Below are 16056 nucleotides of genomic sequence, written 5' to 3'. Positions count from 1 at the left end.
GCATGGCCATGTCCCCTGTTGGTGATTTCTTGCTTTCTGTCTCTTTGTCTCTCCTGTGAGCACATGTGCCCTACAACAAAAATCCCTGAAAAAAAGAGAAAAAGGGAAGAAAATCATGCTGGACATGTGTGTGTGTGTGAATGTGCCTAAAATCCCAAAAGGAGAAAGGAAGAAAAGGGATTGTGCTGTGGCCATCAGCCTGGCAGGTGACTTCTCACTTTTCCTTTCTCTGTCTCTCTCCAGCAAGCACATATACCCTATTGCAAAATCCTTAAAAATAAATTTGACATTAATTTTTCTTTTATTTTATGTCCTATCTAAGAAATATTAGTCTAGTTAAAGGACACAAAGTTTTTTTTTTTTCTTAAGAAGTTTTGTTTAAAAAAAAAAAAAAAAAGAAGTTTCGTTTTAGCTCTTATGTTTAAGTTTATGGTATAACTAAAGTTACCATTTTGCAAATGGTATGATGTGTAGGTTCATTCTTTGAATATGAATATATAATTGTTCCTCTCCCATTTATTGAAACGGCTGTCCTTCCCCTAATTAACTTGACATCTTTGTCAACAATCAGCTGACTAAACATGTGTGGGTTTATTTCTAGATTCTGTTCTGTTCCATTAACATGGTATCTTGATTATTGTAGCTTTATAGTAAGTACTGAAGTAATACATTTCTCTAACTTTACCCTTCTTTTTCAAAATTGTTTTCATTATTTTAAGCCCTTTGCATTTCATATAAATTTTAGAGCCATCTTATCAATTTATGCAAAAGGGTCTATGAGATTTTGATTTGGAATCACATTTAATTACAAATCAAATTAGAATAATTTACACCTTAGTATTCAATTTTCTGATCCATGAATATGGTACATCTCTCCATATATTTAGGTATTCTTTAATTTTTCTAGTCATGTATCCACAAAGGTGTGAGAGAAAGAGAATACTCAACAGGCCCAATCGTGGTAGAATCCTTTCTCCTCCAATTCTCTATCCCATTGTGATTCTTGGATACACACATGAGCCAAGTATTTTCAAAGTCAATAGGGCTAGGGCTCAAACTGCAGTCAGCTATGGGGGATCTGGCTTCCTCTGGGCAGCATCTAACCACTAACCTAGGAGGTCAGCCCTCTTTCACTCTTAATAGTGGAAAAGAGGGCTGACAGCCATAACTTAGCTGTTAAGCACTTTGTATAGGGAGCCAGATCCTACACAGCTGACTATGGTTTGAATCTCAGCCCTGGTGGCTTGATAAACATGCCAGACACTGTGTATGCCTGCCCCAAATCCTGACAGGATAGAGAAAGGAAAAGGGACTGTAGTGGGACCACACCCCATTAGGATGTGCTTTCTCTCTCTGGTAAGCACACATGCTCTCTGGTGAAGAAAAAATATTGGGGACCAGCAGTTAATGTAATGGCTATGTCGCTGGACTCCCATGTAGTCAACCACGGTTCGAGTCCCGGACCCGGTAACTTAAACTCACGCCGGGCGCATGTGCATGTATGCCCAAGATCCTGAGAGGAGAATAGAGGAGAAGGAATTGCGGCATGGCCATCCCCCCTGGGGGATGATTTCTCGCTTTCTGTCTCTCTGCCTCTCTTTGTCTTTCTGGTGAGTGCACACACCCTATAGCAAAAACCTCTCCAAAAAAAAAAAAAAAAATTGGTACATTGCATGTTCTCATTTTTTTCTAGATTCTTTAGGCAGAAGCATAGTTGTTTGAAATTTTTTTTTCTTTTTTAAAATAATTTTTCATTTAACTTTATGTATTTATTCATTTGTTTTATTTTAAAATTTGACCAGAGAGGGACAGAGAGAAAAAGCAAGCTGCCAGGACCAGGACTCAAAACACAGTCAATCATGTGGGAGTCTAGTGCCCCCAACTACTTTGCCACCTGCAGGCCCCGAGATATTTTTTCTTTTCTAATATAAATATTTAGTGCTATAATTCCCCTCTAAGCACTGCTTTAGCTGCACACTATAAATGTTGATATATTTGTTGTGTTTTTATGTTCACTTATTTCAAACATTTAAAAATTTCTCTTGTGGTGTCTTTTTTAACTTATGGGCTATTTAGAGGGGTATTATTTAATTTCCAAGTATCTGAAAATTTCCAGATATCTTTGCTACTATTTTTTTTTTTAATTAAAAAAATTTTGGGTGTTACCAGCAATTAGCGTAATGGCTATGTTGCTGGACTCCCATGTAGTCGACCGTGGTTTGAGTCCCGGACCCAGTGGCTTAAAACCCACGCTGGGCACGTGCATGGGTGTGCATGCGCAAGATCCCAAGAGGAGAATGGAGAAGGGATTGAGGTGTGGCCATCCCCCTCCCCCCCGGGGGTGATTTCTCACTTTCTGTCTCTCTGTCTCTCTGTCTCTGTCTGTCTGTCTGGCGAGCGTACGCGCCCTATAGCCAAAACAGAAAAACAAAACCAAAAGAAATATTTTTTTTTTTTACAAAATCTTTATTTTTATTTATTTATTTTAGTTCAACCAGAGAGGGACAGAGTGAGAGAGAAGGAAAGTGAGAAATCAAGCCACCGTCTGGGACTTGAAATGTGGTCGGCCATGTTGGAGTCCAGCACTCCTGCCGGCCCCCTTTGTTACTATTTTCTAATTTAATTTGTTCATGGTTAAGAGAACATACTCTATATGATTTCAATCACCTCACATTTATTGAGATTTACTTTACTTTATGATCCAGGATATGGATTGGATTGAAAATTTGAAAAAAAAAAAATAGAAAGAAAAAGGGACCAGCAGTTGATGTAATGGTTATGTCGCTGGACGCCCATGTAGTCAACTGTGGTTCAAGTGTTAATGTAATGGCTATGTCGCTGGACTCCCATGTAGTCAACCACGGTTCGAGTCCCGGACCCGGTAACTTAAACTCACGCCGGGCGCATGTGCATGTATGCCCAAGATCCTGAGAGGAGAATAGAGGAGAAGGAATTGCGGCATGGCTATCCCCCCTGGGGGATGATTTCTCGCTTTCTGTCTCTCTGCCTCTCTTTGTCTTTCTGGTGAGTGCACACACCCTATAGCAAAAACCTCTCCACAAAAAAAAAAAAAAAATTGGTACATTGCATGTTCTCATTTTTTTCTAGATTCTTTAGGCAGAAGCATAGTTGTTTGAAATTTTTTTTTCTTTTTTAAAATAATTTTTCATTTAACTTTATGTATTTATTCATTTGTTTTATTTTAAAATTTGACCAGAGAGGGACAGAGAGAAAAAGCAAGCTGCCAGGACCAGGACTCAAAACACAGTCAATCATGTGGGAGTCTAGTGCCCCCAACTACTTTGCCACCTGCAGGCCCCGAGATATTTTTTCTTTTCTAATATAAATATTTAGTGCTATAATTCCCCTCTAAGCACTGCTTTAGCTGCACACTATAAATGTTGATATATTTGTTGTGTTTTTATGTTCACTTATTTCAAACATTTAAAAATTTCTCTTGTGGTGTCTTTTTTAACTTATGGGCTATTTAGAGGGGTATTATTTAATTTCCAAGTATCTGAAAATTTCCAGATATCTTTGCTACTATTTTTTTTTTTAATTAAAAAAATTTTGGGTGTTACCAGCAATTAGCGTAATGGCTATGTTGCTGGACTCCCATGTAGTCGACCGTGGTTTGAGTCCCGGACCCAGTGGCTTAAAACCCACGCTGGGCACGTGCATGGGTGTGCATGCGCAAGATCCCAAGAGGAGAATGGAGAAGGGATTGAGGTGTGGCCATCCCCCTCCCCCCCGGGGGTGATTTCTCACTTTCTGTCTCTCTGTCTCTCTGTCTCTGTCTGTCTGTCTGGCGAGCGTACGCGCCCTATAGCCAAAACAGAAAAACAAAACCAAAAGAAATATTTTTTTTTTTTACAAAATCTTTATTTTTATTTATTTATTTTAGTTCAACCAGAGAGGGACAGAGTGAGAGAGAAGGAAAGTGAGAAATCAAGCCACCGTCTGGGACTTGAAATGTGGTCGGCCATGTTGGAGTCCAGCACTCTTAAATACTACTCCACCTGCCGGCCCCCTTTGTTACTATTTTCTAATTTAATTTGTTCATGGTTAAGAGAACATACTCTATATGATTTCAATCACCTCACATTTATTGAGATTTACTTTACTTTATGATCCAGGATATGGATTGGATTGAAAATTTGAAAAAAAAAAAATAGAAAGAAAAAGGGACCAGCAGTTGATGTAATGGTTATGTCGCTGGACGCCCATGTAGTCAACTGTGGTTCAAGTGCCAGACCCGGTGGCTTAAACTCAGGCCGGGCATGTGTGCCTCCATGCCCAAGATCCCAAGACAATGGTGAAGGGATTGTGGCATGGCTATTCCCCCTGGAGGGTGATTTCTCACTTTCTCTTTGTTTCTCTCTGTCTTTCTGGCGAGCACACGTGCCCTATACCAAAAACACCTCAATAGTAAAACTTTTAAAAAAAGAAAATTTGCATAGAAAAACACAGAAAAATACATAATGAGTTTTGTAACAACCAAATAGTTTATTTTGGTAAATTTTTCATGTACACTCAAAAAGAATGTATATTGTGGTGTTGTGAGATGATGGAGTGTTCTATAAATGTCAATTAGGTCAGTTGACTAATGGTGCTGTCTTCTATATATATCCTGATTTTCTGTCTTCAATTTTCTGTCATTAATTATTGGGAGAAGGTGCTGAAATCTCTAATTATACTTGTGGATGTTTCTATTTTTCCTTTCAGCACTACCAGTTTTGTTTCATATGCTTTGTGTGTGTATTTATTTATATATTTTAGATTTTTGCCATAGTGTGTGTGTGCTTACCAGAGAGGGAAAGTGAAAAATCATCCTTTGGGGGAATGGTCACACAACAGTCCCACCTCCTCCATTCTCCTTTCAGAATTTTGGGTATGTGTGCACATGTGTTTCAAGCGGCTACATTTGGGACTTGAACCATGCAGTTGGTCATGTGGGATCCAGCACCTTAACCACTACGTCACCTGCTGGCCCTATTTATTTTTAATTGCTGGAGGGTACATGAACTTGCTAGAGAGAGAGACAGAGAAACTGAGGTTGGGAGGAGAAACTACCTCTCAGTGGGGCATGATCATGCTGCAATCCCTTCTGTGTGTCTCTATCCTGTTGGAACTTTGGCTTATACAACGTATTCAGTGTGTTTTCAAGTCTCTAGGGCCAGGATTCAAATTGCACTTGGCCATGTGGGATCTGGCTCTCTATACACAGGGCTTAACTACTGTACTACAGGGCTGGCCCCTCCAGCTTTCTTCCAAATAGTATTAGTCATGGTACATAATTTTTCACCCTTTTGCTTCTTTTTACCTCCCAATCAGTAAGTTCATCCTTTCCATCACTTTCTCCTGCTAGGTTATTATAGCCAAGTAAATGTGAGGCTAGGACAGCCCAGGTAGGTCCATACTTAAACACCTCTCCCATGGAGAAGGATGCCTGGCCCTTCTACTCTTGGCTCAGTTGAGAGGAGGTGGGGGAGACTGAGCCCACCTCCCAGGATACCAAGCCAGTCCATGGTCTATACTTTTTTTTTTTTAATTTGCCAAGAGTATACATGTGCCTGCCAGAGGGAGAGGGGAGAGAGAAAGTGAAAAAACACTTAATATGGGAGAACGTCATACCACAATTCCTTGCCCATTTTTGTCTCCTTTCAGGATTTTGGGTTTGGACACATATGTGCCCAGTGTGTTTTTCAACCTGCAGGGTCCAGGATTCAAACTTCATGGTTGGCCATGTAAAATCCAACAGCCTTGGGGCCAGTAAGTGGCATGGTGGATAAAGGCGCTGGACTCCCACATGGCCGACCACGGTTCAAGTCTCGGACCTGGTGGTTTGCTTTGTCACTTCCTCTCTCTCTGTCTCTCTCTGATCAAACTGGAAAATAATAATGATAATAATAATAAATAAAGTTAAATAAAATAATTGTTTAAAAAAAATCCAACAGCCTTAACTACACCACTAGCTGGCTCCACCAGTCTACATTTTTACTTTTAATCTACAAGGGGGTCTTTAAAAAGTCTGTGGAAAGTGTGTGTTATGAAAAAAGTATGCATGGCCACCAGTAGGTGGTGTGGTGGTTAAGGTGCTGGACACTCCCACACAACTGACCATGGTTTGAGTCCTGGACCTGATGGCTTGCTTTCTCATTTTCTCTCTCACCGGTAAAATTTAAAATAAATGAGGGACCAGCAGTTAGCATAATGGCTACGTTGCTGAACTCCCATATAGTTGATCATGGTTCAGGTCCTAGACTCGGTGGCTTAAACTTACGCTGGGCGCGTGTGCCTGCATGCCCAAGATCCTGAGAGGAGAATGGAGAACAGATTGCGGCATGGCCATTCCCCCACGGGGTGATTTCTCACTTTCTGTCTCTCTGGTGTGCGCATGCACCCTGTGGCAAAAACTTCTCTCCCCCCCCAAAATTAAAATAAATGAATGAATAAAAATAAAATAATTCTTAAAATATTTTTTAAAGTACGCATGAGCTTCAATTTTTTCCACCAAAATAAACTTTTTCTTAAAATCCATTTTTCAATGAACTTTAAATTCTATTTTATTGAATTTTTTTGAATTTTATTCTTTTTAAAAATAATTATTTTACTTAACTTTACTTACTTATTTATTTATAAATAATTTTTTTTTTGGAGAGATTTTCACTGTAGGGCGCGTGCGCTCACCAGACAGACAGAGAGAGACATAGAGACAGAAAGCGAGAAATCACCCCCCAGGGGGGATGGTCATGCCACAATCCCTTCTCCTCCATTCTCCTCTTGGGATCTTGGGCACGCACACACACGCGCCCGGCGTGAGTTTTAAGCCACCGGATCCGGGACACGAACCGCGGTCGACTACGTGGGAGTCCAGCGACATAGCCATTATGCTAACTGCTGGTTCCCTATTTATAAATAATTTGACTAGAGGAGGACAGAGTAGGGGGAGAGAGGTGAGAAGTCAAGTTCCCAGGTCTGGGACTCAAACTATAGTCGGCCATGTGGGAGTCCAGTGCCCTCAACCACCAAGCCACCTGCCAGCCCCTATTTCATTTATTTCTATTATGAGGAAGACAGACAAAAGAGGCAGTACCATCAACATGGTGCTAACACTGTGATTCACCTCCAGTCTCAGCCAGTCCTGAAACATGGCAACAAGTGTGCCAGGTATGACCATGTGCTTTCTCTGTTTCTGGAAAGTCATGTGCCCTCTGGCAATTAAAAAAAAAAGTTTCATTTGGATTTTTTATATAGTTTGCCTTTCTGCTCATCATGTTCATGTTTTCCTTTGTATCTTTAAGCATATTTATATGATTTATAATATCTGCTTTAAGGTCTTTTCCCACTAATTCCATCATCACTATCATTTTGGGCTTGTTTCTACTAATTATTTTTTTTTCCTAGCTTATCTGTCGTTATTCTTGGGACCAGCAGATGGTGTAATGGCTATGTTGCTGGGCTCCCATGTAGTCAACCGAGGTTCGAGTCCTGGACCTGGTGGCTTAAACTCACACCGGGTGCATGTATGTGTGTGCCCAAGATCCTGAGAGGAGAATGGAGGAGAAGGGACTGCAGCAAGGCCATTCCCCCTGGAGAGTGATTTCTTGCTTTCTGTCTTTCTGTCTCTCTCTGTCTCTCTGGGGAGTGCATGTTACCTATAGTAAAAACCTCTCCAAAAAAAATTTTGTCAAGTTATTCTCTTTGTGCATATGTTATAATTACTGATGGAATGCACAAGCTTTGGAACTTTTGAAGTTTCTGGGTATTGGATTTTGTTTTAATCTTTTAGTTTTAGTCTGGTATAGAGTTAAGTAACTTGCAGATCAATCTGACTATTTCAAAGCTTGCTTTACACGTTGTTATCATAGCTCCAGAGAAGTTTTTATTCTGAGACTAAGTTAGTCCTCTGACTATAGTGTAACTCTTTTGAACTTTACCAAGTGTCTCTTCACACTAGTTGACAGGAATACAAATAGTGAGTTCTGCAAATTATTCATTCAATTGCTTTTTGACAGTTCAGGCAAAAAACTGAGGAACTCTCTCTGCAGATATCTAATGTTCTCTCTATGCAGCTCCTACATCTGTACCCTGCCTCACTCCTCTTTCTGTCTCAACTCAACAAGGTTGCCAAGCTCTGTTTTTAATTCCCTTTCCCTGTGCTACAGCAGATGGTGTAGTGGTTACATCGCTGTACTCCCACATGGTTGATGGTGGTGCAAGTCCCAGACCCAGCAGCTTGAAATTCATGCTGGGCACGTGTGCATATGTGCCCAAAATCCCAGAGGAGAATGGAAGTGGAGGGACTGTGGCATGGTCATCCCCTCTGCAGGGTGGATTTCTCGCTGTTTGTCTCTCTCTCTCTCTCTGGTGAGTGCACATGCCCTATTGCAAAGATCTCTTTAAAAAAAAAAGAAAAAAGATGAATAAGGCTACACAGTTCAAGAGGGGACATAATTCATTCCTGTTTCAATTTCCAAGTCCTGCAACTCCATTGACACACCCACAGATAACCTTTAGAACTATATAGGACAGTATTTGCTCACCACTGCGTGGACGGCTTTTCCTGAGCCGGTAACAGTCAAGGCAGACCCCAAATCCACACTTGCGACAAACCCAGTGGATGTTGAAGAGAGTTGTTTCACAAACATCACACATCTCCCGTACACCACGTACAGCTCGCTTCCATGCCACTTTCTCTGGTGGAAGGAGGAAGAGGAAGACTATTGGCATTGACCATTTTAACCAATAGCAAAAGATCCCAGATAGCTATTCAAACCATTTTGTCCAGCAATTAAAAACCAAGGACTCATCAAATTTGTGTTTCTATAATTTTAAGATAAATAAAAAGAATTTCTAGTATTGTTTTTTATTAATTAATTGTTATTATTATTTTTAAAATTTGACCAGATAGAGACAGAGATAGAAAGGGAAAGGGAGAAAACAAGCCGCCAGGTCCAGGACTCAGACTATGATTGATCATGTGGAAGTCCAGCACCTTAACCACTGCACTACCTGCTGGTCCCAGAATTTCTAATGTTTCTGAACAAACTGTGCAAATTTATTTCTACTATAATGATATTTCAAGGGCTTGTGATAACACCAGGCTATAATAATCTAGTGTCAATAAGGGATCAATGCCACACGTTGTCACTTAAGATACTGTAAAATTTCAATGAGGGGGATTTTGAATAAGATGATGATTCTTTGTAGAAATTTAGGGTATAATTTCATAGCACAATCTTCCTTGGTTTGGAAATAGGTTACGGTATCTCACAGACACGGAAATATAGTAATTTCGGTTGTAGGTGTGAAACACGGCATCTAATAGCATGTGTCTACTCACTAACCACAGAGTGTCATATAATAACACACATTGGATCAAAGCAAACTAAGGATATTCAGATGAACCAAACCCAAACGGGATCCAAATGCATGTTAAAGCAGTTGTACTACAAAATGAAAGGCAAATAGGGAAGGAGTTTTTGGGTATGTTAACTGTCAAAGACTGAAAGAATGAGGTCTGTTAAATACAGTGAAGGCCTCAACTACAGGTTAATATAAAAAGTCTTCCCAGTCTTAATTCATCTACAGAAAATGCCATCTGCTACTCCTCCCATTCCTCCCTTAAGTAAAGGAAAACGAAGCTTCCAACTAAGAGTGCTGGAACACAAGAAGGAGGATGCCTTACGGTGTGGCTCCACCATCATCATGGCCTCCTTCTCAGACATTACGAGCTGGCAAAACTGGTCCCCAACATTGGCCAGGATGTATTTTGAGGTCTCTAGGTCTATCCCTTCTGCTAGGGAGGAAGAGGGAATCCACAGGTTCATGGCATCAGGGTCACTTTGCTGGGGGCTTAGGAATCCCTCCACACGAAGTACCCCCTTACGAGTGAAGATCAACCTGAGAAAGGAAGGTAGACAGTTAAATAGATATCATGGAAAAGAGCAGGAACAATGCAAACTAATACACACCTAAAATCCTATGACCTAAGACAAATCTAAAGGTACTCGATAGGAATCAGGCTAAGAATTTTCACCATATTGGACTGATACAGTATACATTCTCTGCTAATAGGAAGGTCTGTTAAAACTTAGTAAGTCTGTATACTTTAAAAAACACTTGTTCCCGGAGTTCTTCCGTCCACTGTTCTACACTGGCACCTGTGCCACCGAATGTGACCAGAGGAAAACCCATTAGCACACTTTAAATTTATGTCCACCTACCTGTGGTGAGCCCTTAATATTGCCTGACAGTCACAGGAGTTTCCGGGTGCACTCCCTCCCTAGATACCTGTTTCTTTTTTTTTCTTTATTTTTCAGAGGTTTTTGCTATAGGGTGTGTGCACTCACCAGACAAACAGAGAGACAGAGAGATAGAAAGCAAGAAATCACCCCCCAGGGGGGATGGCCATAACGCAATCCCTTCTCCTCCATTCTCTTCTCGGGATCTTGGGCACACATGCACACACGCCCGGCGTGAGTTTAAGCCACCGGGTCTGGGACGCGAACCGCAGTCGACTACATGGGAGTCCAGCGACATAGCCATTACGCTAACTGCTGGTCCCACCTATTTCTTTTCAAACTTCCAATATTACTTCCCCCATGAGAACTTTGCTTCCTATTCTACTGAGAAAAACTGAGTCAGAAAAGAACTTCCACAAGCTACCACAGCTATGCTTCCAACCCCCCGGTGACTGGGCTCACTGGCACTCCATTTGATCTTCTCTAAACTAGGTCTCAGTAAAGATCAGATTCTCTATCCACTTCCTATCTTTCCTTCAACTCCACTAACTTTCTCCTCTTTTTTGTACATCATCTACTTTCCTCTCTACTGAATCTTCCTGTCAACATGTAAAATTGCTATAATGTCTATCACAAAAATCCTTTTAATCCAACACTCTCCTCCTTTTTTCTGCTTGCTAAGGACAAAATTTCTTCATTTGTGAGAGATTTTTGCTATAGGGCATGTGTACCAGCCAGAGAGACAGACAGACAGAAAGCGAGAACGCATCCCCCTCCATGGGGTATGGCTACATCACAATCTTTTAGCCTCCATTATCCTCTTGGGATTTTGGGCACACATGCATACCCAGCGTGAGTTTCAAGTAGCTGGGTTCAGCACTCGAACTGTGGTCAACCATGTGGGAGTCCAGCAATGTACCATTACACCATCTACTGGTCCACTCCTCTCGGAATTTTAGGCATGCACATGCACGCGTCCAGTATGAGTTTCCAACCTCTGGATAAGGGACTCAAACTATGGTGGACTACATGGGAATCCAGCGCCTCAACCACTGTGACTCTTACTGGTCCCAAGAGCAAAATTTGTTAAAAGAGCTGTCTAGAGGCCACCAGGTTACTACTTGGTAGTTAAGGCACTGGGTTCCCACATGACGCACTGTGGTCTGAGTCCTGGATCTGGTGGCTTAAAGATTACACCTGGCACATGTGCATGCATGCCCCAAATCCCAAAATCTTGAAAGGAGATTAGAAGAGAAGGAATTATGGCATGGCCATCCGTACCCCCACCCATGGGTAGGGGGTGATTTTCCACTTTCCCTCTCTGGCTCTCTCCAGTGAGCACAAGCACCCTATGGCAAAAACAAAAACAAAGACAAAAGTTGTCTATATTAACTGTCACCAGTTCCTTGTGTTCTATTCTCTCATAAACTACTATAATCAGACACCACCCCCTAACAATTTCCAAAACTACTTTTGATAAGGTCATTCCACTTTGGCTAAATCAAATACTTGCTGTCCCTATCTCACATGACCTATCAGCAGCATTTGATTGTTCATTATTCCTTCTTTTCTTTTTTTGGAGAGGTTTTTGCTATAGGGTGCGTGCGCTCACCAGAAAGACAGAGAGAGACAGAGAGACAGGAAGCAAGAAATCACCTCCCAGAGGGGATGGCCATGCCACAATCCCTTCTCCTCCTTTCTCCTCTCGGGATCTTGGGCACACACACACACACACACACACACACACATGTGCCCGGCGTGAGTCGAAGCCACCGGGTCCAGGACTCAAACCGCGGTCGACTACGTGGGAGTCCAGCGACATAGCCATTACGCTAACTGCTGGTTCCCTTAGGAGTATTTTCAAGAAGGAATAATGAACAGGGACCAGCAGTTAGCGTAATGGCTATGTCGCTGGACTCCCACGTAGTCAACCGCGGTTCGTGTCCTGGACCCGGTGGCTTAAAACTCACGCTGGGCGCGTGTGCGTGCGTGCCCAAGATCCTGAGAGGAGAATGGAGGAGAAGGGATTGTGGCGTGACCATCCCCCCTGGGGGGTGATTTCTCGCTTTCTGTCTCTATGTCTCTCTCTGTCTGTCTGGTGAGCGCACGCGCCCTACAGTGAAAATCTCTCCAAAAAAAAAAAAAAAATACTCCTAAGATACCTCACTTCCAAGCTTTCCTACTACCTCACTGGCTGCTTTTTTATTTTTGGGGGGAAAGATGATCTCTTCCCTGAGACAGAGGCCTCCCACCACAACAGGGTCCTCACACTGCAATCCACCTCCAGCCTCGGCCTGTCCAAATCACGAGTATGCAAGGGAGGCCATGGGACACGAACCACAGACTTCACATGTGGGTTTGTGGCCAACATCACTGAGCCACCTTCTGAACCCTCACTGGCTGATCTTTTGTAGTCTCCTTTAGTAGCTCCTTCTTAGCTTTCACATCTCTAAACTTCAGAGGGTGCAAGAACCCAGTCCTTGAACTGCTTCTCTTTATCTATACTCTCACTCTTGAAGTGATCTCAGTTAGACTCCCAGCTTTAAATACCTGGTGATACTAACTTTGTATCTCCAGGTGGATCTCATCCCTTAACTATAGAGTTTTATTTTTCTATTTATTAAAAAAATATTTTGAAGAACGATTTAACTTTATTTATTTATTTTAATTGGACCAGAGTGCATTAGAGAGGAAGGGAGACAGAGAAAAAGTGAGAAAGCCAGCTGCCAGGTCCGGGAATTGAACCACAGTCAGCCATGTGGGAGTCCAGAGCCCTTAACCACCATACCACCTGCCAGCCCCAACTCTATAGAGTTTTATATCTATCTGCCCTCTCAACATCACCGATTGGAAATCTTTTTTTTTTTTTTAGTTTACTGAAAGCAAATGAGACACACACAGACACAAACAGATGCACTCAACAGGGTCCTGATGCTGCAATCCATTACCAGCTTCAATTAGCCCTGGATCACGGCATACTCATGCTGAACATACTCAGGGAGGTCTCTGGACACAAACTGAAATCTTCCCAGGTGGGTCAGCTTCACAGAACATTGTGTTTTATCATGGTGCCACCTTCTGGCCTACCATTTGGGCATCATAAATTAAATATGCTCAAATTAAAACTTCCCATTTTCAGGACCAGCAGATGGTGCAATGGCTATGTTGCTGGACTCCCATACAGTCGACTGCAGTTTGAGTCCTGGACTTGGTGGCTTAAACTCATGCCGGGTGCGTGTGCGTATATGCCCAAGATCACGAGAGGAGAATGGAGGAGAAGAGATTGCGGCGTGGCTATCCCTCCTAAGGGGTGATTTCTTGCTTTCTGTCTCTCTGTCTTTCTGGCGAGCACACGTGCCCTATAGCGAAAACCTCTCAAAAAATAAAATAAAATAAAATAAAATACTTCCCATTTTCCTTCCCCAAACTGCTTTTCCCTAAGAATCTCCTTATAAGTAAATGGCAATCCCATCTTTTCAGTTATCTGTCCAAAAGCTGTAATATCATCTGTAACTCCACTCTTTCATATTCCACATCTAACCCATTAGGATTTTATGTGCTCTATCTTCAAATTATACCCAGAACCCAACCAATTTTCATCTCCATTGCTACCTCCCTGGTCTAAGCCACCAACATTTCTATTGGTTAATTCCAAACACTTCCTAATTTCTCTGTGCTTTTGCCCTTGCCTCCACATAATTTATTCTCAAGAAAGTAGTCAAAGAGACAATTAAAGACACCAGTCAAGACACCAGTCAGTGTGGAGCAGGAAGGTGGCGTGGTGGTTAAGGGTGCTAGACTCCCATGTGGCTGACCACAGTTTGAGTCTCAGACCTGGAGGCTTGCTTTCTCTTTCTCTCTCCTCCTCCCTTTCTGGTCAAATTAAAGATAACTAAATAAAATAATTCTAAAAGAAAAAAAAGGACACTGGTCAGTGTCACTCATCAGGCTCAAAACCTCCAATGCCTTCCTACTCAGGATAAAAGTCAAAGCCCTTGAAAATCTAGACCCACTAGTAACTCTTTGATCTCAACTCCTTTTCCCCTACTGCTTACTTTATTTTAGTCAGTTAGCTCTTTGAACTCACCAGCCTCGGGAGAGCTGGACCTACCTGGAATATCCATCTCCCAGACCACTGTGTGGCTTACATCTTCACCTCTTATAGGTTGCTCCTCAAATCTCATCTTCTCAGATCAGCCTACTTAAAACTATAGCCTCTCTAGCCTCCCTACACTTCAAGTCTTTTTCCTTTATTTTTCTCATAGTAATTATCAGCTAACATACCATTATTTAACTTTTCCTTTTATTTATTATCTGGCTTCCCAGATCCTCTCCAAATTCTCTCAGGGCTAAAGTTTGATGTTTTATTCATCACTGAATCCTCAATGTCCAGAACAAAGGCTGACACACACTAAGTACTCAATAAATATTTGGTGAATAAATTAATGCACACCAAATTGATAAACGGTTCAGATGTCTTTATTTAAAAAATTAAAGACTCCTCAGGACCAGCAGCTGGTGTAATGGCTATGTTGCTGGACTCCCATGTAGTACACTGCAGTTCGAGTCCCACACCTGGGGGCTTAAACTCACGCTGGGTGCGTGTAAGAATATGACCAAGATCCTGAGAAGAGAATGGGATTGCGGCATGGCCATCCCTCCGGGGGGTGATTTTTCACTTTCTTTCTCTCTGTCTCTGTCTTTCAGACGAGTGCACGCACCCTATAGCAAAAACCTTTCCAAAAAGAAAAAAAAAAAATTAAAGACTCCTGAAAAACTTAGAAGAAATTCCTAAGTTTATCAAGCAAAGGACAAGTAATTAAATAGCTTTTATTTGGTAAAAACAGGGAATACCCCCGCGATTTTTATCAGTTACATCTATTTCAAAGATGCTTTCTATTATCTCATAATCTTACTTCCCCATCTGTAATTTAAGTTACTTTAGCACTTAAAAGTAAGTGGTCAGGCAGGGCCACAACATAAAAGAGAGTCCTTCCATTTATATCACTGGTTTTACATAGAACCTAAGTTAGGAACAACTCGGGATAGCACATAGCTACAGCTAACACTGCTCAACTTTGACTCTCCAAGGTTAAGGCCACACATCATCTTATAATCCAACGTGAATCTATGACAGAGTCTCAGCACAGACCCTGAAAACAAAAGGGTTAAGGAAAGTGAGGGGAAAGATGGTCAGGCATATTTATAGATTATTACAGAGTGAGTTAGGTGTCACTCATCAAAGCTGGAAAGGTGGACGAGAGAGGAGTTTGGGTACCTCCGGAAGTGAAAGAAGCGGCAGGCTACAGTAGAATCATCTTGCTCTTGTTCTTTAAACTTCCGATACCGCTCCAGGCGGCACTCACGGCACTTGTGCAGGTGAGGAGCCACATTGATGCAAGACCCATCCTGCAGAAAGGGCTCTCCAGACTGCTTTAACTTCTTCACTTTGCTCACATCTTTCAGCACTGACTGACCAACTACAGCAAGGGAAGAAGAAGAAAAGGCTGTTAGGAGAAATATAAATAGGGCCCAATAACATGATCTTTTCAGGGACAGACACTTGTCCTAATGGGCTACTCCTACCTGCACTGCTAGGATACCCACTGCGTCCGTCCTTGACAGACAGAGAAAACCGGGAGCTAAGAGCCTTCATTTGGGAGCTAAGGATGGTGGAGAACTTGAGAGAAGCGCTCCATTACAATGAAACAATTCTGAGCACAGGTGTGAAAAATCCCAGAAGGCTGAAGACAGCTATCACCTGTTCGAGCCACTCAGGATCTGGCTAAACAATTAAACAAACACCTCC

General features: G+C 41.9%; 1 protein-coding gene and 1 non-coding gene across 2 annotated transcripts in view; both read right to left on the bottom strand.

Moving 5' to 3' along the window:
• KDM3B (lysine demethylase 3B) overlaps positions 1-16056 on the bottom strand; it is a 72036-nt gene that overhangs the window by 32689 nt on the left and 23291 nt on the right. Inside the window, exons 5-7 of the mRNA XM_027768846.1 lie at positions 15526-15727; positions 9692-9906; positions 8547-8699 (exon numbers count right to left, since the gene is read on the bottom strand). Coding sequence (XP_027624647.1) covers positions 8547-8699; positions 9692-9906; positions 15526-15727 — 570 coding nt within the window. The remainder of the gene's footprint in view (positions 1-8546; positions 8700-9691; positions 9907-15525; positions 15728-16056) is intronic.
• On the bottom strand, positions 5385-5522 carry LOC114006419 (small Cajal body-specific RNA 21). Its single transcript, XR_003548132.1, has one exon.

This window comes from Tupaia chinensis, unplaced genomic scaffold (assembly GCF_000334495.1).
Source record: "Tupaia chinensis unplaced genomic scaffold, TupChi_1.0 Scaffold147608_1, whole genome shotgun sequence".
NCBI classification, from domain to species: Eukaryota; Metazoa; Chordata; class Mammalia; order Scandentia; family Tupaiidae; genus Tupaia; species Tupaia belangeri.
This window is presented reverse-complemented; position numbering and strand designations above follow the sequence as displayed.